General features: G+C 41.1%; 1 protein-coding gene across 4 annotated transcripts; it reads left to right on the forward strand.

Annotated features, from left to right (window-relative positions):
• The first annotated feature begins 101 nt into the window (after positions 1 to 101).
• cfap61 (cilia and flagella associated protein 61) lies at positions 102 to 23452 on the forward strand. 4 transcript variants are annotated; one of them, XM_022227476.2, is made up of 28 exons: positions 126 to 221; positions 1283 to 1354; positions 1666 to 1830; positions 3211 to 3361; positions 3877 to 3953; positions 4470 to 4664; positions 5170 to 5302; positions 5712 to 5859; positions 6657 to 6749; positions 7539 to 7667; positions 8442 to 8505; positions 8700 to 8760; positions 9659 to 9834; positions 10712 to 10820; positions 11318 to 11515; positions 12004 to 12288; positions 12809 to 12937; positions 13280 to 13407; positions 14440 to 14625; positions 15518 to 15774; positions 16657 to 16851; positions 17228 to 17374; positions 18177 to 18306; positions 18555 to 18795; positions 19605 to 19712; positions 20761 to 20955; positions 21640 to 21699; positions 22329 to 23452. In XM_022227476.2, exons 3-28 carry the CDS (start codon positions 1685 to 1687, stop codon positions 22467 to 22469), a joined length of 3882 nt encoding a protein of 1293 aa, XP_022083168.2. In that variant the 5' UTR covers positions 126 to 221; positions 1283 to 1354; positions 1666 to 1684; the 3' UTR covers positions 22470 to 23452. The 4 variants fall into 4 exon arrangements, with proteins under 4 accessions (XP_022083169.2, XP_022083167.2, XP_022083168.2 ...); XM_087142191.1 differs by having other exon boundaries at positions 1283 to 1339; XM_022227477.2 differs by lacking the exon at positions 1283 to 1354 and having other exon boundaries at positions 102 to 187.
• Positions 23453 to 24154: the final 702 nt, after the last annotated feature.

The raw sequence follows: 24154 nt of genomic DNA on the forward strand, positions 1-24154 counted from the left end.
AAAATGTCTTCAATTATAAATATATTAAACATTAAAAAATTTTATTTTAAAAAATACATTCAATTTTTTCTGCAAAGTGGATTTATATGCTATTAGTAAGGCATATTTAGAGATTGAGGCTAATTGTTGCCAAGGAGGATACGCTCTACGAATGGAAAGGACGGAAGTTTTTCACCGATATTTTCACGTAAACGCATAAATCTTAGATCCAGCAGAGAGACGTATGTAGCTGAATTTATCAAATGCTACATTCTATCTTTTTATCATGTGCACTGTGCAAATCTTGACGCATCATTGCAAGTAAATACACCCAGAACTGTGGGGTTAGACGTTCTGTCCGCCGCGTTCATCATGTTCGTGAGATTAAGAGCGCGTGGTACCCATGGTACCGGCATTACCAGTGCTAAATACCAGGTCGTCCGAGTAACTTGAACTCTACAAATCACCTCTTTAAACATTTGGACATGGTCGGGCGATAGTAGAGTCCAAGTACCCTCCATAGGCTCTCCATCCCATTAATTCATTCCACTCAAAATAGCTTGTACCGTGAATCAAAATCCTCCGAATTCACCTGTCTAATGGCGCAAATCTTATGCTATCGTGCAGTGCCACTGGGCCTAGGCCTAACGTTACCCTAAATTCACGCACACACATATTCGCGCATCGAACTTTCTCGTCATGAAAATCTTGAACGAAATTGTGCACTGTTGTTAATTTGCTGTCAGTGATCAATCATCACTTCGGCATTTTTCTTTTCGCAACTAGGCCATGTGTAGACCTAGGCCTACCTAATTAGGCCTAGGCTTTTGTGCAAATTAAAAGCTTTTCCACTGAGAATTTGGGAAAATGCCAGTAGAAAATGGAGTTTTACTTTACAGACTGAATACAGACTGACAGATTCGGTGATGCTGCATTTTGTGACCTTTTTGTCATAATATTCAGATCAGTTACTCATGTTAATGCCAATTATAATTTATTTGAAAGAATAAAAATTCATGCCTCACTGTAACTTGAAATTAAATTGAAAAGCATAAAACTAGGAGGATGAAAAAGAGAAAGTAATGGGAAGTGAAACTGTGGAGATTTTAAGGTGTTTGTTCCTCAAACTGCATTGCCAAATCAAAGTAATTGATGAAAAACATAATTCCTCATCAAGAGACATTAACTGGCAGATTTTTCTGGAGTAGGGCATTACCAATACCTGATAAAATGATGTTCACAATGTACATGGGCGAATTATGGTGATGTAAGTTTTTCAACTGCCGATCAAACTCATTTGCAGACGAAGTTGTTCCTGTTGCTTCAATGACATCTGAGGCTCTTCATAATATAATTTCATGTAGGATTTCAACTGGTGAGAATGAAGCTATAAAAAATTTGTTTATTTAAGAACAAATTTTGGTCAAAGAACAAAGTGCACAAATTATAGTGACTCTTGGTAATGTAATCACATGCAGCATGATGACTTTGAAGACTGGAATTTTCAACACACACCAACAACATTTTACCCATAGGTGGCTCGTCTAACTGGAAAACTGATGAAGACAAGTAGACGTTTGTGGAAAACTCTTCGTCTGATCAAGTCGCTTGTGTGTATTAGTGTTAAAATACTGTACAGTGTGCTCATTCTTCTTTTTGAATTTTGCTATGTACTTTTCACCTCAGAATCCATTAACCATTCACAATGACTGCTGTGCTGATGTCAGCTAATGGTCCAGCTGAGGTCATCAATGCCCGCCGTACTGAGTCATTAGATGCTCCCAGCATCCTGAAGCTGGTTGGACCATCCACTGAACCCCAGTTTGGTCTTGTCAATGTTGTAAACCTTATGTAAGTCAAATGACAAGACCTTTTTAAACTATCCTTGAGGTGTTAGAATGATTATTCAAAAGCAAATCAAACCTGAATCAGAAGTTTGAAGTCGGACAGGGTCTGTTCTGTGAAGTCACTTTGGACTTTTGGACAACAGAGCAAAGAAAAACTTTAAATGAAGTTTAGTTAAGTGTTAAGTTATAATCTGCGCTCCTTCCGCGTTTGTGGCAATGTAATAATTTATCATTATGGCCCCAACTGGTTGGCAGCTTTAAAGGTTTACAGAAAAAGAAAACATTCAGTTCATGTGAAGTATTTCAAAATAACAATAAATAGGTAACCATTTCAAAAACATCATATATTTTATGTTTACCCCATTAATTGTGACCCCAAAATGAATGAAAAAGTTCTTGCCCACAAAAAATCTCCCTTTGGCTGTTCGCACTCCCAGGCTGATTGGATGACGTTATCGCCAGAACGATACATGTACATGTTCATAACGCACAGAACTTGCAATCTCACACGCAATAGACCATGTTCTGTTTGATGTAGCTTGGCCCAGAGGCAAACATTGTCTCTGTTCAAGGTAGAAATTAAAAGACACAGTCCTACCGAGTATTTCTTGAACTGAAACAGTGTCGGGTGAACATTAAATTTATGATGTTTTTTAAATGGTTACGTATTTATTGTTATTTTGAAATACTTCAGGTGAACTAAATGGTTTCTATTTCTGTAACCCTTTAATATTTTTTAGACACAGATTGCAAGCAGTATATTTCCATCACAGCTTAAGGACTAATTTGAATTTTGCTATTCAGGGCTAAATTTCACAGAGTTGCTTAGTAGCAGAAAAGTTGTGCTTACTGTAGCAGAAAAATTTGCCGTCCTTGGCCTGGTTTTGCTTCCAGTGGCACTTACATAGAGATTTCTGTTATTTTGTCACTACTTTAAGCGGAGTTTCGTCCAAGATGAGCATGCTTTTGGTATGCATACTGCTTATGGTCTCCATGAAATACATGGAGCCTCTGGTTGTGTGCTTAGTAGTGTCGTGAAATTGGGGCCAGATCATAAGGACAGGCTCTGGTATCCCCAAATTGATGAAGCATGCATACACAGAGAATTTTGTCTTGTAAAGTATCATTCAATCGAACCCAGTTTCCAACAGTAAATAAAAAAATCTTTTTTTGTTTAGTTCAGCAGGATTCCATATTTGATCATTACGCGTCAGAATTCTCAGTTTCAGAATGTAACAAGGAATCTCATTGACTTATATTTTGCCAAAGCCAAATTCTGAATGTTGGCATCCACTGTTGTATTGCCCAGTTCATGTTCACCATACTCTATCTATGCTTATTGTAAATACTGATAATTTCTTTTTTTTCTCTCTTTTTTTGACAGTGAGAAGGCTGTGTTGGCAGTGACTCTGAATAATGACAAGGACCAGATCCTTGCCCAGTCGGCCTTCTTTGATTACCCCAATTTGCCCGATGTTGACCCTGCCAAGTGGCAGGACTGGCTCAACACGTACTTTGACTGCCAAGAGTGCACTGTGAGTACTCCTGAGTACTGTTGGAATGAGGCTTCATTTTCTCATCAATGTTATTTGCTGCCCTGTATTAAACATCATTTTTATGGTTGCAAGGTTGCACATGCTGTGCCTTGTTACCTCTGAGTTTAGATTTTCTTATTGGCACAACTGGAGTTCTATTTCACACACCTGTTGCTTCGCGGGCTCCCTTTTTGTTTGTGGCGTGAGACACTTGGTAGCAGAAGTAAAGAATGCGAAATGAAGTTACATGTACAGTGTTGTTCACCTGGTGTACAGTGTCTTGTTTTACATGAGGAAATTGATGCCAATCTTATCTTGCAATTACTTTAAAAGGTGTTATTCACCTTGGTGTAAAGATTCCTTGGTGTGAAATGTTTGACTTTTAAAGCTTTGATGTGAGAGGACCAAAGTAAACAACTGAAATGGATTTGACTGCCAGTCATGTTTATTTCTAGGTGAAGCCTACAAATTTCCCATTACACAATTACAGCGTTATTGTACTTTTGTGTTTACAGCCTTTGAACACCTTGTTTATGCACTACTTTGTAGCTAAACAGGAGTTCTCACATGGAAGTGCGAGAGAAATTATTCGGTAAGAATAGATGTGTATATTTTGCTCTTGTCTTTCTGAAGAATTTAGCAAGTGTTACAGTGCACAGAAAATTTTGGGATATCGTTAAGTGTTGCACTAGAATTGTGTGTGCACAACTTTCACAGTGTGCTTTAATTTGGAACACCTATAGGAAAGAGTTCATGTTTACACGTGCTTCATGCCCTGTGCACAAACCCTATGAGACTGGTCTAAAAAGAGTGTGTTTTCTAAGCAAGACCTCCAAGTTTCCATGCTAAATGTGACTTTTTGGGGGTGGACATTGTTATTGCTTTCTGATGACCGATGTCACTGCCGGGAAAAATTAGTGAAATTCATGCATGGAATTCTTCCCATTTATCTTATGATTGGTAAAACCTATTTGGCCTGGCCAGTACCAGTTTCTGAATGTCAGTATAATGACCAGTGAAAACCTATACCCCTGAATGATTTTTAATCCTTGAATGATGTCCTCTCGCAATAATCACAGTGCTGGTTTCTGTATGCAAACTGTTACAGCACCGTCTTCAATGCGGTACCAGATATCCACTTCTTGTATCTCGTCGTGCCCAGTGGCATTTACCCAGAGCCCGCCCTGGCCGAAATCTTCAAGCCCCTGGACAAGAAGTTTGGGGCCAAGCCCCTCGAGAGCCACTCCGTGTTTGTCTGTCACAGGCACGACCATTGTCCAGTGCTCTTTGTGAGAAAAGCCAGGTAAGTTGTGTTGAGATGGCTTAAAAAGTTCATTAACTTGAGCGTGTATTCCCCTCAAGGCTTAGAAATGTACATCATGACGAGTGAGTGGAAATTGTGCTATTCACCTCCGCCTCAGGAAATTTACAGAAGTGCTGATTTTTGAGAGTGAAAAAAAGGCTGGCAGTTTTAATCGTGGTGCAGTCTTTCTCAGTGGCAACATCCTTCTCAAATGGCTGTAAAAAGATACATCCAAAATCAAAACCTGAGGTTCTCCACATTTCAATCTGTATATAATCGTTCAATTGAAAAAAAAGAGGAATATAAAACACCTTTTTTCTTAGGAAGTTGTGATTATTTGTATTACATTTACGAGTTACAAATCTTTAAATTTTAACTTATGAAAAATTTGAGATTTTAGGTTTTATATCCCCTGACCTGTGATAAGGCATTTGAGAGATGGGTGTTTTGGGAGAGAGACTTCACTTGGCTACTTTATTCATTTCCTTGACATTGTCTGCTTTAGAGTGGAAGATCACGACGATCTCACCCCCATCTTCAATCGTCAGAGTGACATGCTGAAGACTACATATGGAGATTACTTCCTGGCAGAGCTGATAGAATCCCAGGATGAAGATAACCATGCCATCATTGTGGAGGTACATTGATAAATATACACACACTCATGGCCTGGTACCAGAAAATGTACTCCTCGTTAAAGATATTTCAGTGTCGTGCCTAGTTTTTATGGTTGGAACTTGTGTTACATTAAATGTAGAATCAGGCTCCAAAGATTTATTTTATTTGGTCATTTTGTCCTTTGTTTCATCAGTTGTGGTTACCATTGTAAAATTGCATTTCATATAGCAGAAGTTTATCTCTTTTTTTTTTTTGAGAAAAATTAATTTGCAATTTTAAAACAGGGGATCAAACTTTATGGTAAGAATGACCTTTTGATCTGTGCACTCGAGCGGATCTTTATATTTGCATGCTCTATCCAATTTAGCTTGACTCAATCCCATTTGGTTCAACTTTTTTGGTGTCATTATATTTGTGCTACCTTCCCAGAGTGAGGGCACCGCTGTAGGCTTCATGAGCATCTCCAGGAACATCAACCTCAACCTGCTGAACAGCTGCTTTGAGTTGGGTCCCTTCCATGGTCTCCGCAAGCCCCACCCAGACGATATCCTTGTGCCTCCTACCCCTCCCCCACAAGGTTGGTCACCAGATTGAAAATTTTTGTTCAGTCCAGTCCTGACACATTTTGAGAGTCACTCTTATTTCGTGCATTCTTAAAGATTATTGTTTCTATTAGTAAGCAGTCTTTGTGCTGTTCGAAAATATGGTCGCGGGTTCGCAGTCGAAACGGGCAAATTAAAGGGCAGTCACACAGATCTATACTTCACAGCTGGTTTAATTCCGGGCACAGATCCGAATGGTCCAAGGTCAGAACACGAACTCCCTATCTACAATCTAGCGTGGCTATTTATACAGGTTGGGCTTGTTTCTACAGAGTGTTAAGAACAGAACATTCCATCATAACATTTACTAATAAGTCACATAAGGTAGAACAAAACAGCGTGCTGCGTAGCGAACATTAGTGTCTCATGCTCACCGCAAGAGGGCGCTAGCGCGACCAAGCAAGCAAGTGCGCACTGTTTACATGTGGCTCTGATAGCGCGCATGCAGCGGTAACTCAACTGTGCACTGTCAATGCACACTGGAGACACGACGTGAGCGAACTAATAATCGCAGAGCGCGCTGTCAGGTAATAATACCAGAAATAACCAATAATCATTAACTAATAATTGATCAACAGTTCATGTTGAGTAATTTCACAACACTATGTTGCTACTAACACTCTAAAGGTATCTTTATCCACCTAAGGACTTCACAGAAATATGGACTATGTGAAAGCATATATCAACTTGTTGGAACCTGTGACTACATTGGAAAGAATGTCAAACTGATTTTCTTTTGTTAAACCTAATGATTGCTTTGGTTTACTGTCAGAGGAGCAGCCGGTCATGGAAGAGGATCAGGAAGGGAGACAGAGCGGCATAGACAAACCCATCTCTAGATCAAGCTCCATCTCCAGCAGGAAGGGTGAGCAGGACAAAGGCAGTAACCAAATGACATGGTTATGCCGAGGGTTGCTGCCATGGGGCAGCATTTTAACAACATTGAACCTTTGATTAACACCCCCTTTAAATGGCAGCGAAAGCAAAATCCAACCGGCAGCTCACTGGTGGACTTCTATTTGACTTTGCCGGGTGCTGCGGTTATGAAATGTGACCTGCTCCTACAAAAGAAGTGTTTTTGTTTAAATTTGCACCAGAGAATGAGCACACTGAGCTCTCGTCATTGTTGTGTTGCTCATCCTGATAACAATGGATTACGGTACGTGGGTAAAAAGTTGGTTGTTTCTATCGATATACATCATGCCAAATCTTTTAATGACTGTCAACTCAAAAGTAGCCATGCCAATTGTTGATGCTTTTTTATCTATCTATTACCCAGGCAAAATCAACCGGTCGTAAACAGTTGGTCAGTGATCAAATGAATCAGTGATATCATAGTGGTTAGGTTATTTTGCCTATGACATCGTCACATTTTTTTCTTGAAGATGTTTATTTTTAGATCCTTTTGGTAAAATAGATAATGAAATCAAACTATTTTCAGGTTTCTTTTACAAATCAAGTTCTGTTAGCACAGTTCGTCTCTTAGTATCATAACTGTACTCTGCTACATGCAAGTGAAGAATACAGCATATTGTCAGTGATGTGTACTGGCACCTCCAATCATATAATGTTAGTTACCAGGAGATACCTTCTTCCAATAATAAACAGGGTTGGTAGGAGTAATTTGATGTATTGGTTCATTCATTTGTACCAGGCGATGGCACTGTTGTACCGACCCCGTCTACTGCAGCCAGGCCAGGCAGTGGCAGCAAGGCAACACCTGCTGCAAGCACCTTGCCTTCCCAGGGCACTCCAGCACAGCCACCCAAGCCAGGAACCAGTGGTCAGTATGTATTTTGTTTTGGCATGTACTATTGATATTTTTTTTCGTTGATAAAGTTAAGTCGAAATTTTGGTTTTAGATTTTTTGTGTGCTCTTTTTTATAAATCTTTTTTTGTGTACCTGGTTTTGATTTTACTGCAACCTTTGAGATAACAATGAAATGGGATGCAAGGCTGCCGGGTGGAATTTGAAGTTGCATGATGTAAAACCTGGAGATTCTCAAGATTTTCCATTTTCAAAATTCTTCAAAAAATCATAGCTTCATTTGAACGTTTACACCTACACAAATAGCTGTTTGGTGACTACTCTAATCTGACAGACAACATCTGCTGACCCCGAGTATTTCAGCCAGGCCTGCCGCCTTGTAAAAAGAGCCCAGATTGTGCAGTAAACTGGCCCAGTGCACTACTGGCATCTTTTCAATAGGGGCCAGATTAGCATGCCGCGGTATTGTATCACTCATCGCTGGAGTGCAAACAGTGGTATAATCTCTCAAAATAAGGATGGATTTCCTCCACTATTGACAACTGAAAAAAAATGTTGCCAATTCCCAGCAGGTCTGTCTTTTGTTCGGAGTACAGTCTTTTGATACAAAGCCCAGCTCTTTTGTCTAGTTTCAGACTCCCTGGTTTCTTGTATAAAGCCTATGTGCCCAAAACCGGACTCCCCAGCTGCATATGGTTAAAAGTCCCTTAGCATGATGCCCTCGGAGAAAGGCTTGCATCTAAAGGTTGATGCTCCAGTCATGTTTTTAATGTGATATAATGTTTTCAGCTAGTGGCGTTGAGTCAGCTGATGTGAAGATTCATACCAAGTTGAGCGATGCACACATGGCAAGGTAACTAAAAACTGTATTTTTCCTTTTTTGATTTACACTAGAAACCCCAAAATAAGATTGACATTTTGTTTTTTAGACCATCTAATGTTTAAGTTAATTCAGTGTTCCAAAGTTCTTGAATGAAACAGTATATAATTAGTGCAACATAGTTTCACTTTGTGACTTTGTCCTGCCAACGTTTTGCTTGTACACAGTGTTGCTTCACTACTGAGTGAGCAGGAAGATGCAGAATCCATCAAATCCACTGGATCAAAGGTAACAGAGATTGAAAAAGACTTCAAATTGAGAGATCACAAAAGTGGAATCTGTAGTAATGTTGATTCTAGACCTTGAATTTTTTCAAAAAGTAGTCATTTGCTGTTGAATGCAGGGATTTCCCAAAGTTCATATCATCACTACGATAGAAATTTACTGAGAATATTTAAACTGAAAATGGTGAATAAAATGGCAGATGGAACAGCCAGAAATCCGATTCTGTGATGTACCCACCTGAATGTATGTGGGCAGTTACACCCATTGTAAGTTTGTGGTGCTCATAGACCGCCTCTGAGGGAACGTGGGGAAAGTACCACCACAGTGCTTCTTGTTTCCACAAATACAGAAGCGTCATTTGTCACTACACTACCCCACTACTGTAATATTTGAAGGTTTGCAAGGCGAGATCAGCAAATGTTTGCTGTGACACAATGGGATATTTAATCTCTTTCCCAAAAGTTGGAATCTGGCAGTCCTTGACAACATGTGGAGTATACTGCTTAACACATTGTGTTCGTACAGGTTTTAAGAGGCAAACCAGGGGCCGATCCAGAATTTTTCTTGGGGGAGGGGAGTTCAGGCCAGAAATTCTTGTAATGTCTCATCTTTGTGAACAAGCAGAAATGCTGATGAAACATTGTACATGACATACATTGTTTATAATGATATTGGTGCACTTGACTTATTATTTTCTCCCTTTTTTACCCTTTTTGGGGGGTCTCAGAGTTCGGGGGGTTCAACCTTGTACCCCCCCGGATCCATGCCCACAAACGCAACTCACCAGAGAGATTAAAGATTTGTTAAATGTGTACGTGGTTCTACAGATATCCTCTTGTTCCTTCTGTTGTGATCGTTGTTAAGTCTTACATGCAATTGTCCTTTTTTCGTCCTCTTCCAGAAATCTGTGTCAGTTCATTCAGTGCCGGAGAATGCTGAAGTAGCCCCACTCTTACCAGAGCTGAGCCCCACCCCAGAGCCTGCAGTCCCCACCCCCAGGTTTGACCCTGTGTATCAAGGGGAGTCGAACAGTTTCATCATCCAGCTGTTCTGCATTGACGAAAAATATGAGATGAGGCGAGTGAACAAGGACGAGATTGAACAAATACATGCAGCCTGGATTGAAAACCGCCACCAATTGATTTGTTACGTACCCTGTGCCTGTGTGCGGAGTGTTTGATAGCAAACGATTTGCAGACGGTTTGTGGTTGAACGCCGTCACAGAACTTGGTTCCTGATTAGCACAGCCGATGACAACACTGATCTCCGTTTGAATCAATCTGGATGACCATTGGCTAATAGAAGTGACATCACCGGCCTCCATCTAACACCTTCAGAAAAAATATATTCACACAGATTTCATCCATTAATTGCAGACCAGTTCCTACTACACATTTCAGTGGCAGGATCGGAACCAATGAATAACTTTCTTCTAAATGTACCAGACAGACAGGCCAATAAAGCCATCCAGATTTCATACATGGAGATCAGTGATTGACAGCTGTAGATGGCAACAACCTCTTCACTGGTAGTCTAAAATAGTCAATTTGATTGGGTCAGTTTTTGTCAAATATTGTGCGTTCATTAAAAAAAAAAGCCCAGCTATGATTAGAGAGTTCCTCATTGAACTTGCCCTTGTTGATGGCCTATGTGCGATTGCCTGCCTGATTAGGATAAACACTACTATCAGTGCTTGTCTATAAGCATTAAGGATTGCCTTGTTGATGGTTATGGACAGGACTGGTGTGGAAATGCTTTATTTTAAACAAAGTCAAGATACCCTGCAGATGACAGATTTGGCATATCAAATGTTTTGTGTTTGTTACTCATGCAGAAAAAATGGTGAAACGCCAGCTTTTCTAAATATAAAAGTTCATCTCTTGGGAAATATGACGCATTTAACTACCTCCATCCAGCGAAACTAGCTATTAGCAAATTGTTGTCTTTTATGTAGATCCCTGGATTTTCTGCCGATGGCATTCTCCCTGTTTCCTGACAGGGATTTCTGCATCCTCACCATGCCCCACATGGTGCCCGAGTTTCCTCTTTTGCAGAGCTTTGTGGTACGTGCATTGCCTTCATAGAAAACAGACATACTCCTTCCGTTCCTGGCAGCAGATTCCAAGTATTTTGTCAGGATGTTCGTGCAGTATTGCCATCTCCAGTCTCATCAAGAACTTATTCCAGTGTGACTGTCTGAGCATTTTGTCCAGTGTTTGGAATAAGAGGAAGTGTTCCACAGACTCCTTGTAGACATGGCATTCTTGTGTTGTGTTTTGAGTAAATTGAAAGAAAGTTAAAAACAGTAAAAACAAATGAAGCTGCAGTTGTGTTAAAAATCAAGAAAGTTAAGCCTCCCGTGTGATTTAATCAAAATTCTGTGAAAGAAAAATGTAACCGAATGTCATCCCCTTTTCCATAATCTGAATACTTGTTCCTCGAAAAAGTCAGGACATGTGAAAACATGCGGTCCATTGTGAAGTATGCTGAAGTTTGGTAGCAAGGTTCAGCGGAGCTAAAAGTCCTACCATTTTGATTTCCCCCGTCATCTCATCCTCAGCGAGTGACCCCCAAGTGCCCCAGCATCCTGCCCCAGGAGCTTTACGTCTTCAATCGCTGCGGCCTTCTCCAGTCCTTCCAGGTCCGTCCTGCCTGCACCAGCGACCAGCCAGGGGTGGAGGAACTGATCCAATACATTGACAACAAGGAAGGCCTGATGGCAGACTTCAGGCAGTACAACAAGGCCAGGAGAGATCCTGTAAGGAACATTTGGTTGAAATTTAAAGTGCCTCTTGAATATATCTGTGCATATACCAACTGAACTCTGGGAGATCATTCAAGAATTTACTGGCTGGTGCTGGTCAAGGAATTTTGGGTAGCCGAGCCATAGACATTAGAATAGTACTTTGAAAACAAAAGATGGTTTGGGGACTGATTTTTTTTCCTCAAAATACTGATTGCCATTAAGATGTGAAACAATATCGTGGACATATATTTTGGCTTGAACTTCTTTTCCTCTGGCACAAACCTGCCCTTCCATTAAAGTCATGTGGTAGACTTGAAGTTGTGCCACTGGTAGGAATGACCAAAACTTTTAACAGACTTCAAATATTCTAGACTGTCTGTTGCAACCAGATCACATTCTATATTCTTTTGGACTTTGCAAGAAGTATATGATTTTGACAGACATCTTATTACTGTGACTGCCGAGGCATAGCTAAGACTATTTCTTTTTTTTAATACCAGGATGGCACGCCAATGCAGGCCTACGTTGCCACCTGTCTGAACCAGGTTGTGGGTGTGGCCATTACTCGGCAGGAGGAGGACATTGAGTACATCCGCTCCCATTACAACATCGAGGACTTCATCTACTTCAACCACCACCGGCGGGACGAGCACGGCCACCTCCATCACCTTGCCCTCAATCCCATCTTCCAGCATCAGACCAAATTCTTGATGAAAGAGGTCTTGAGGCAGGCCCACTTCACCTGTCTCTACTATCCCGTCTACCCTGCTTATGCATCCCAGGAAGTAAGCACGTTATATACAATATAAGCATCTTGCAAAGCATCAGACAGGTTACCAATGAAAGTTTTGTTTAGGGGCTACTGCCTGTGACTGGTTCTCAGCAGTGTTTTATACAGATGACATATTTCGGGTGTGAGAATTTCTCCAGTCATTTCAAATTAATGGATTCTACTTTATTGAGATTTTTAAAGCCTGTTAATTCAATGTTCACCGTGCAACACTTGCTGTCTCTACTGAGGGTAGATTTCAGTTGTATTCATGGCATTCTATGTGGGGAGTCATCTTTTGTATTCAGCAAGAATTAGCCTATTTTTGGTGGGGATGGTGTTTTAAAAGACCCTGTGGTGAAAGTTTTGTCATTCACTCATTTTCATGACGTTTAATGCAGTGAGCTCTTTGATCAGAATGTCAAGTAAGTGTGGAGCCCACCTCTGATCTCTCTAGTTACCCCTTACAGGACTTTGAATATGAAACTAGCTAGCATGCAGAGCCCTCACAATTGGTCACATGTTGCTTGTGGCAGGTACGAAGCAAGCATTCATTGGTAACTAGCTTGAACTACATGGTTCCAGTGCGAGCCAGGAGACAGATTGAGTATCCGGTGGAACAGCTAGGCGGTAATGCCCCCTCTGAGAGAGTCCTCAAGGAACAGGTAATTAACTGGCTTTGTGCTGTTGAACCTAAAAGTACCACAATTATTGGGAAGGCAACAGATACGAAGGATATTAAAAAGGAGAAGGGACTTCTTCAATCCTCAGAGTATTGCACAAGTTTTTTGCAAAATAACTTATTTTTCTTTTTTGGCACTTTATTAAGAGGAGTTGAGAATGCCTGCAGATTTTATGATTCACACTTCCACTGGTTAGAATCCTTTTCTTTTATGCAGAGCAAGAAAAAATTGCATCCAAATAAATTCTGTCAGTTTTGGTCCTTTAGATTCAGAGGTGTATTTCAAGTATTTTCCTGGAACGTTGATTCTCTGCTGTCCCCTCAGGAGAAGTACGCCCTCAGTCACATGAACCGCAAGTTGACCCTTGAACCCAAGGTCACCATCAACGCTCGGATTGTCGTTGTCGGGGCTTCAGACGTTGGCATGGCCTTTCTGGAGACTCTGGCATTTTGGTGAGATTCATTGGTACATCCCCTTGGTTTCCTGCCCTCTGAGAGGAAGGAATGCATTCAAAGGCATCGTGAAGGGGGGGTGGGGGAAAGAGAGCACTTTGAAGGGAATAAAAACAGAACAGGAAAAATGTTAATAAATGAAAATAAAAGATAACAATGGGTGAAAAATTTGCTTTAAAATACCTTATAATTAACCCCCTTCTACCATTAATGGTTTGTCAGTTTGCTGCTGAGGAGTGCTTGGCCTCCCCCGGAAAAGGTCTTGCAACACCCATAAATGTAGCACAGTGACATGCATCTCTGTAGTCAATGCATTTTATATCACCTTCCAAGTTTGAAATGTGCTACACTTTATTTCACAGAAATCGCTAAATTCAAAATGGTACAAGTAGATCATAGCTCATGTAAATATGACCCTGGTTATATTTTGGGGTCCAGAAACTTGACATGTGGCATATACAGACGTAATTTAAAAATCATATTGCTTTGTCTTTGGCCACGAATATCATAGAGTATGAAGTGTGACTTCACTGTGAACCAGAAAGTGCAGTGCAAACGAATGGAGTACATGCGCGTGTTGGTTCACGCACTGGTTCTCGCGCTAATGCCTTTTACACACTAATTGTGCACATGACGTATTCAAGTCACTTCGGCACCCTGTAATGCAACAATGCTAAGCCTGTGAAGTTCAAAAATAACTTAGACTTCAAGTAAATTGATTTTTTTTGTGAATAGTGAAGAAACTGAACGGTAAAATGGTATTGGTTTAACCATTACATTCCCACAGTAAGCTGAGAAGTAGGTCAGAGGTCAAAAGGAAAGCAGTTTGAGACTTGAAATTGGTAGCTTAGAGCTGTTAAATCGATGAAATAGATTTCCACGTAACATTTTGGATTTCCATGAAACTGTTATTCGGCAAGTTTTTAGCAGCAGCAGAAGTAACTCATGAGTAGTACATTCTAATCTGGATATAGTCCATTTGAACGAGGATCATAGAAATTAAGCTGTGAACATTGAAACATTAACCCGCAGCCCACACCTGCGCTTCAACAACCTGGTCCTGATCTCCCCCAATGGTCTGCCAGGGGAACTGGCCCCTGACCCCATCCGGGCCAACTTCCTGTCCACCAGCCACTGCTACTCCCAGGATCGGCTGGCCCAGATATCGCTGCGCTCTTGGATCAATGTGGTCGCAGCCCAGATGGTAGCCATTAACAGGTGAGGACTGGGAACTTTCCTCCAGTAGACTCTGTGCAGCGGATATGAATCACCTACAGCAGCCTCAGTATGGCCAGAACCTGTGTTGTGCGTGCATTGATCTGGGGGTTTTTGGCACAGTGCATGCCCATAACTAATTTTCAATGGCATGGGAGCAAACACAGTTGCTGCATGTGGGCATTCGCGTGACAGCAACAGCATTCAAGTACCTGTCATCTCTCTTTTCCCATCGCTGATGAGATAGATGTGCATTTGGCCCAGATCGCATCTTCCTTCACAGTACATCAAAGCCCCTACCACCAAGGCTTCCCCTCCTTTACCATGATCCGTATTCAGATGGTGTCTCAGAGCAGAACTGTTGAGGAAGATGACAAATTTGACAGGTCTTTATACAAAATGACACTTTAATTGACTAAAACATGTGGTCCTTAACTAGCATCTGCAAGTTTCTCCAACTTTTTGATTTAAGGTCTTAACTTTGACTTTATTATTACAGAATTGTAATGCCATTGAAATGTATATGTTTAATAATACATCTGTACATGCTTTGCTGATATGGAAGTTCTACCAAGCAGTGTTGTGGCCGAAACCATCACAGCATCTTTCACAAAACTAGGCACAAGACCATGTATGAAACCAGTCACTAGTAACAGGGTGAACAATGACAAAGGAATGCTTTTGTTGCAATTCATTTGAATAGCTTGTTACTTGAATAGGTCTGTGTAGATATTGTGAGGGTTTTGTGGGGTCTTGTAATGGTCTTAAGAGGTCTCGACTACAACACTGCTACCAAGGTTCACAAGTATTGTATATCTGTTAAGACCGGTATCCAGTATAGTCGGAAAATTAAGTACAGTCCGTGATGATGTTTTTATTCTTCTGATGTGCCCAGAGGTAGCAAGTATGTCAAAGTAGCTGGAGGAGCCAAGGTGCCATACGACCATCTGATCTTGTGTACTGGGCAGCAGTACCAGACCAGCTGCCCGACGGGGGCGGATACATCTCAGCTTGTCACTAACACCTCCTTACCCCAGAAGCCCGATGCCCGCTACACAGGAAGAGTGCCCAAGAATGTCTTTGTAGTCAATGATGAGCATGACGCTGCCCGGGTGCTTAAATGGCTGAACAAGCACTTTGTGAATGTTGAAGGTATGGGCAGTTTCAAACACGAATATTCACCTGTATTTAAGCCGGGATGACTTTCATGGGGCTGCTAAGCGGAGAGCCGAAATAAGTTACCAGTGAAAATATCATGTGACATTTATTGATTGTGGCTTGTTGTTTGCTTCTGAGCAACCAAATTTGACACACTGTTTTACCTTTGATGCAGCTCTGTGGAATCAAGCCCTGGCATTAATTAAATGATTAAATAGATTTTGTCCTAATGTAAATTGTAATGCAAAATCGGACACTTTCAGTTTACATGTAGCTTAATATCATGGGCACTTGACATGGTACATATTTGCTTCCCAAATTACTTCTCCTTTCAAAGAGTTTGTAGAGTGCACTCTAATTCCACTTGTTATAGAGCTTCTCTTTAGATGTACACATTTATATGAATCTTGTGCTTTTGTACAAAGCAGACAGGTTGTATTTTAGGAGCAAGCTTTGTCAATTGAAAAGACAGTATTAAGCTTCAAGAGTCAGCTTTGGCAACTACAAAATTTTGTGTATCGAGACATTGAAGAATGCCCTGAAAATTTCAGAATTACATGATGGAAGTTAATACTTAAAGAGCCCTTGAAATCTTCTCGGGAAACTTTAAGTATCACACTGAAATAAGGTAAAGTACCAAGTACCCAGTATCACAGGCAATGGCAACGGAACAATTTCCAAGTTTGGGGGAGGGGATTAGTAGCGAGGCCATCAATTCATTCTACATGTCGTTTAGTGAGTTTTCTAAGAACAGGGAAGTCCTCGGATTTATGGACAGAACAGTTCTCAGGGGTCTCTTTGAAGTGTAAAAAAAATGAATTTTGCGTATGTTAGTAACACTTACCTCTGACTGACTCTTCTGTGTTCTTAACTCAGGCAAGGCCATCGTATACGGACGCACCCTAGATGCCTACTCTGCTGTCCAGTCACTGCTTGCTATTGGCGTGCCAGGCTTGCGCATCTGCTTTGTGCAACCGCCCCTCGAGTACAGCATCACCTGTTTCAACAACGCTCAGGTTGAGAAGGCAGTGCATGAAGCCATTGAGGCGCAGGGTGTACAGATGTTTGATGGTAGGTACCTGCGTCATGATGGCTTTGGATATGAGCCAAGCCCAGACTGATACTGTGCCTTTGTTATTGACATGACAGCATGTTGTTGAATAGCGAAGTCTGGAGAATTGCAAGAAACATCATTGGGAGTCCATAGAAATGCAACAGAAACTCAACAGGGCCAAATATCTTTGTTGTCAAATATCTGATATGCTTCCTGTTGCACGATTTTATTTTCATTTTATACTTGTGTGAATGAACTCCTAACAGTTTTTGAGGTGAATATAGGGGGGAAGAATCAAAGTTCCAGCCACATTTTGTCCTTTCAGATGGCACTCTAAAAAACAACAAGAAAGTCTACAAAATTCTTAACAGAATTTGTGAATGATTTAAACAGGCTTCTACCTCGCCCAGTGGAATGATGGGAAGGGAGGGGACGAGGTCTACTGTGCCTCCTTCACCTCGGACACCAAGCCCATCAAGCTGGAATGCTCTGCCTTCCTCTGCTTCAACAACAAGGCAGTTGATTATGATGCTTTCAAAGGTATCTGTTAGAGCCGTGGCGCAGGACAGTCTAATACTTCAAAGTATAGAGCTTGAACTAAAGCAGACGGAAAATAGCAGTTGATGTGAATTCTGTTTTATTTGATATTGTTTATTGTATTCCTGTATTTCAGTTAGGAGCAGGTGGTTTTAAGACTAGTTTTCTATATGAATGCAGCACTTGGAAATGCATCGCGTTAATTGCCTTCAAGCAGGTTGCACTACACTAAATACACGCCTCTAGCAAACAGTGCAAAATCGGACCGAAATAGCGCCGCCTGTTGAATGTAGCCGCCCGCCCCTATCCAAATTGTGAAAGAGATACCCCAAACTGGAAACTATCAGTCCCAAAATTGGGATTTATAGGAATATTTCTAGGATCTCTCCTTATAATGGCCTGTCTTCTGGTAAAAATCCTGTGGGATCACAAAATATGAATGAGCTCACGCGCAGAAATACAACGATTTGGTTGAATGCACCCTCAAGCACTTGAAGCTATAAATCAATACTTTGGACTGTACAGGAATTTGTATTTGGCATTGGAGCCAATTAAGGTTGCAACAGTGGCTTTCAAGTGTTCTTTAGTGACAATAACATTTTGCCTTTTTTCTTTACCTGTGCATAGTAGTTGCACAGTTTGTTGCTCATAGTATTTAGTTCTTGTAACTGTGACACTTGAACAAGACAATCTTTTGCGTCCTCAAGCAAGGCACTTGATCCCATTTGCTTACTTTTCCTTGGGTCATGCTATGTACCCTTTTCCATCAATTTGGACTGATACTGTTATCAATGTCCCTTTGTAGCCATCAATGACAGTTGCCTGGTGTTTGATGGCAAGTTAGTCATCGATGCCAACTTCCACACCAATGACCTGTCTATCAGAGGTGCTGGACCACTGACAAAATTCCAACGCAAATACCACGCTGACCAATGGTGAGTTTGTACCATCCCGGCCTCAAAAAGTATAGGAATTCCCCCTACAGATCAAATTTCATTCCCAGTTTCCTTTGATAAGAGATGTTTTTTTCAACTGATGAATATCTTTTTCATTTTGAGACCATTCTCTGTGTTTGTTGTGTTTTGATACCCCATGGTTTACTTATTTCCAGTGCAAAGATGGCATAGATTGACCATGATTTAGACTATATTTTTTCCAACCTGAACATATTTGATTTTGGTAGGTCCCATGCCAACTTCAATTCCAAGGAGGTCGGGAGTGCCCTGGCGTCCACCATGCTGCGACTGTTTGACCCCACCTTGGAAACGGACATTGCCCCACCTGTGGAGCCAATGCCCCTCATCCCCATCTACACCGAGGCCAAGGTGCAAGGGGCGTACCTGCCGGGCGGGTTGAACTACCTGCACATCGGCAAGCCCAGCCTGGACACCCCTCTGGAGGCAGACATGGCCCAGCTGGACTATGTAAGGATAGGATATCAGGCTTTACACATCTACACATAGTTTATCTCTCAAGGAAGTAGATCGTAGATGGATGAGGAGATATATTCTTCCACTTTTTAAAAAAGTGAATGGATCATAAGATAACCCATGTTTGTACCCAAAAAAAGGTGTTGATGACACCATCAAGTGTTTGCTTGTGGTGGGTGGTTTCATCTCTGGCTTAGGTTGCGCAGATTTCCTCTCAGCAATCAACTTTGCTGATTGTTTTATCCCCCCAATGTAGAGTCAAATATGTATTCTTGTTATTACGCATTGCTTCAGTGTTTGATCAGTGAAACAGAACATTCAAGTTGAACCACCACCATTGAAATTGAGAACATGCAACCTGCTGACAATGAAAGGTGAAACACATAACTGAAAAGGTGAAGGGGACCGGTCACTCAGTCGGTGCTTTCCAAAGTCAAAAATGGATTGAGGAATTATATCACTTTGTGTCTGGATGTAGATTTTTTTAAAATTTGATTTGATTTGATTTGATTTGAAAAACTAAAACAAATTACTTGATTTCCTAGCCTTCATTCATATTGAGGTGTTTTGAGTTGTTCTGTGTAAGGGACAGTTTATAACCCGAGGGAAACACTGCTATAAAAATGGAAACTCATTGGCTCTCTGTACCGTGTTTTGTATCGTACAGTCAGACCCAGTTGAAAACTCGGAAATATGTCACAAGAAGAATATATTAGATGGAATAGCAATGTTCCGTGTTTTGAAATTCGTTATCGCACCAATGACAGATCGTTATTCAGTATTATGTATTTGTTTTTGGTTAGGGACGTGTGTTGATGACAGGAGACCAAGAAGGTTCCTCTCAGGATTATTTTAGGCTTCACATCAACCAATACAACAAGATCCAGACTGTTACTTGTCTGGCAAAGGAGGTATGTTTAACCCCTTGACGACAGGAATTTCTTCCCGAAAGCCGACACCAAGAATTCCAGCCTCGCTTGGCCACAAAGGCCACCTGCCAAACTGCAAATTCTCGGTTTGTGGCCCTGCGTGCTCTGCACGCTTTGAATTACACAGTAAAAAGGCTCATTGTTCAGTGGCATGCGGCACTACTCATGCTTCCACATTCCCGTTGCCTCTTTTCAAAGTGGGGACTATTGTGAAGCTGGTGATTATGATGCAAATTCGGTCTTTTCATTTCTGGGGTTCACACAAAGGCCAATCACCATATATACAAGAGCCAGGGTCTGCCTTCTTTCACCGTGTTCGCTCGAGCGTGGGCCGAGAATAACAGCTGAAAAGCGGGCTGAGGATCTCAATTTTTACGGCGGCTCTACCCGCGTCCCGGCACGAAGGGTTTAAAGCTTCCCAAGGGTAGAATGTGCAAACATAGATGGAAAGTCGGTCTTGTGGGACGACATCCATTGCTAGCTTTGTAATTAAACTTGTTGATTTCATCCCTTAAAGGGAATTGGAGGAAATTTTGCCTTTAATTTTGTTGTCAAATGCATGATATTTCAAAGCTTTGTTGCTACATTTGTGTAGGTTAGAAATCCCTAAACACAATATAGATGGATTGCACTGTTATAAGATATGTTGCCCATTTCAAAGCAGCAGGCTATAGATCTGGAATCTGATTAACGAGTTGAAGAATAAGTGGAACCTGTTCATGTGACCAGTGTAGCTTTATGAAGCTAGCTTGAATCAGAATCTGTACAGTTTCCAACCAGTTGAACTCCAGAGGTAACTTACTGAGAGTATACAGCCACAACGTTCTAGTATTTACCCAAGGTGCTTGATCTTAAGGTGCAGTGTATAGCTGTGACCATCCCTATTACAGGAGTTCTATGGTACTGCGGCAGTAATGTTGTCCTCTTGTCGTCTTTGAAGGTCACTTTTCCATTTTCCACCTCACCATTGCAGTGCATCTGTGATTTGCATAAAGTATGTTCCCGTCTTTCACAATTCCCTCCTATGCAGACCATCGACACCAGCAACCTTCTGTGCCTGTATGACCTCCACGAGCGCTTCCTCAACAACCTGGTGTCACGGTTTGACGAGGGCCTGATCCCTGACCTCTATAGCTTTTTCCGGGAGACCTGGTGCCTGGCCATCTTCCATGACCGCTTCCCGGACTTCCGGCAGGAGATTCGAGAACTCCTGGTGCAGAGACCTGTGAGATCACTAGACTTACAATTCCTCAATTTTTTTCTCCACCAGAGAGAAATTGACCTGCATCCAGTTAATAGCAGATTTTAAGTCACATGATTTTTGATGGTCAATTTCAATGGCCTTCAATTTATACAGATGTGCGCGGAAATGTGCGAGCCTTCAAAGTCTCTCAATATCCTAGCACCTTGCCAATAGAAATACGCAGATTTGAAAACGCACACACCTCCACATGCTTCCTGAAATACTTTTGTACGTCATATCGCATCAGGTTACAACCTCTAGAGTCCTATTGAAACACAGTATCTGTGATACCTCCGTTTGAATTTTGAATGGATTGCAATAGCTCAGGATAGCAGATGGTGCTCAATGCCAACCCTTGCTGTCAAAAACATGTCATCTAATTCAATGCAATGAAAATCCACAGACAGTAACTCTTCTGCTAAATACCTCTTTTTAAAGACCTTTCCAATTCAAGTAAATTTTGGGTGATCTTGCAAAATCCCACTAAGCCAAGTCACGTGCATATCACTGCTTGGGGTCATTGATGTAAATGCCTTCTGAATAATTATTTGGTCCTGCATTAATCTAATCAGTTTTCATTTTTTTAAGCACTGAGTTCAAGTAAGCACGAAATACAGCTAGGTAGAGAGAATCGTAATTACTTTTTTAATTGTAAACATTTTTCAGGCTGTGGATGTCACTTCTCTTGAGGAAAAGGTCAGACAGCTCATTGATCAAGACCTTGAGGTTAGTACACACCCAGTACAGAAGCATTGTTAGTCTTGTGATAACTCCATTCGGCTTCTACTATGTGAGTCATCTTGACTTCAGTTTGGTGTGACCCCAGGGGGAGAGTACACCTGGTGAAATAGGGGTGATGCATTGCAATAAAACGGAAACTTTCCATTGCCAGTGAAGGAATGGTGGAGCACCAAACTTAGAGTCAGCATTGCATTGATCCGGGTCAAATTCAAATCAACTGTTGGTTTCCAGTTCTACATCAGATCTGTTTGCGCATGGTCACAAGCAGTGAACTAACAGTCTAGTCAGAAGGTCTTTCATTAGTCCAGCCACAAGGCCTGTCATGAGTTGCAGGATGAAATTTGACCTCAAGGGGATGCTTTTGTCACAGTTTGACCAGAATAGCTCATAACTTGGCTTAAGTCTGGCATCCTTACAATGGACATTTGATGGAAATGCAACGGTTTTGCAAGGACTCGTGATAGACTCAACCCTAGCCCTAGAGACAACACCACTTCCAAACAGGTGTACCACCATTCCTGCTGCTCATCTTACCCCCCCATCTATTTGTTGGATTCGTCTTTGGTCGTCATATTCTCATTTCTTCGTTCCTCCCCTCCAACCTGTCACTGTAGCTGGAGAAACGAGAGCGCAAATACTTGGAGGAGCATTTTGAGAGCAGCAGCAACAAGCGATCCCTGGAGACACGTCTCCTGAGCTTCCTGAGTTACAACTACTACCACCTGCCCATGTATGCCAAACCGGGAATGGTCTGAATCTTAGCAGGACAATGCCCCCCTACCCGCATTGTGCTTAGCAAGCCCCTTTGGAAATATGAAGGGAAAAGTATTCTGGTGGGACTTCCTCTAATGGGTTTGAATTTTATCCATTGCCGAAGTTATATCCACTATTACAAGTTTAGTAATGGCAGTACCAAGGTTCAAGAGTTTTTTAAAAGACAAAGCTAAGCACAAAATACTAAGTACATGTAATTATTTGCCTTTTATGAGTGGTTCTGAGAATTTGTAAATTAATTTGCTAAACTGAAAATGGGACTTTTGTTTAAAAAAAGGCCTCATCAAACAAGCATTGCTTTCAATATAATTTTGAAAAAAGTTTGAACGGTAAAGGTCCAGTCTTAGAGAATCGTCTTCAAAAATTTGCTTTGAATGCAGTATTGGCAAATAGACTACTCAGAGCTGGGGAGAAAAAGGCCATGGTGTTAATCTGACAAGGAAATTGGCTGGGAATGCCAATTCTACAAACAGTGGTTAGTTCTTGTGTAGATTAGGTTCCTTGTGGCTGGCTCAGTGTGACTGGAATTCCATAGAGTTTTGTGCATTATTAGAAGAAAAGCTCCCAAGAAAAAAGTTTTTTCCTTCTCTTTATTGCTTTTGAGTTATACCGTCCAGAAAGTATACAAGTATGGAATACTTGGATTTTTCACAAATGATATCAAAGTCATATTCTCAGTTACAGAAACTAATATGATTATTTTGCTGAGTATAAAACATGAGGGTATAGATCCCCCATGCAGAACCTTTAAAATGTAGCCTCATAATGCATAGTGAGTGTTAACGACCGTACATTGTGATTTTTTTTGTAAACTGGTAAAAGTAACTGTATGATATTTGTGTACATTTGTCTGCAAAATGACTTGGGTAATTAAATATTCTTTACAAAGCTGTACAAGGTTTGAAGCTGAGTGAAAGGTGTGTACATACTTGCAATAAACTACACCGTTTTTGTTTTAATGAAACCGTGTGTCAGTCCCACTTCGAAGTCTGCTGTGATGCTGTTAGGTTTCAATTTAAGGATAAAGCACTGTTAATTTTGGAGTCCACACTGACATTGAACATGTAAAACATGTCTCCTGTGATGATGGCTTTAATTGGCAATTTTTCTGTGTCATCATTTTTAAAAACTTTGTAAGTATTCTGAGCAAGAAAACATGCATTTGTGGGGATCATATTGGCCATCGGCTCTTCTTACAGTTTCTTACAGTTGCAGACCAGTTAACTGATCCATGGCCCAAAATTGCCTGTGTGATGAAACAAATCACGATTAGAGGACTGTCAAATTCTCTGCTATTATCATTTTGTGGCACATGGACTGGATGGTTTTTAAAGGACATAAAGGGGTATAGAATTTACCAGCAAGACTGCCAGCTTCTAGTTCTGAAAGTATTTGACAAAACGGGGCCCTCCAAATTGCTTTATTTTGCAATGGAGGGTAGGCATCAATTTTCAAAATGGTGATGGGGTGAGGGGTGATGACTGTTTTGAGGGTTGATCATCTCCGGAGAGAAATATCTTCATCGGTTAAGCCACTGAAACTTGAGAGGAAAATAAAAGATGAGGAAATGAGCTTAAATTCAATATGTGTGTCGAACACCTGAGAAATTTATGAGTATTTTTCCTGATTTTTTGAAGAGGCGATATCACCGTTGTCTACGGTAGCT

This window comes from Acanthaster planci, linkage group LG01 (genome assembly GCF_054643075.1).
Source record: "Acanthaster planci isolate LZ-2023a linkage group LG01, COTS_SCS, whole genome shotgun sequence".
NCBI classification, from domain to species: domain Eukaryota; kingdom Metazoa; phylum Echinodermata; class Asteroidea; order Valvatida; family Acanthasteridae; genus Acanthaster; species Acanthaster planci.

Excerpts from the sequence above, each read along its gene's own strand:
- cfap61 (XM_022227477.2), top strand. The coding sequence starts at position 1,685 with ATGACTGCTGTGCTGATGTCAGCTAATGGTCCAGCTGAGGTCATCAAT. Across the intron at positions 1,831-3,210 it reads GTCAATGTTGTAAACCTTAT|TGAGAAGGCTGTGTTGGCAG; the intron begins GTAAGTCAAATG and ends TTTTTTTGACAG. Across the intron at positions 7,668-8,441 it reads ACCCAAGCCAGGAACCAGTG|CTAGTGGCGTTGAGTCAGCT; the intron begins GTCAGTATGTAT and ends TAATGTTTTCAG.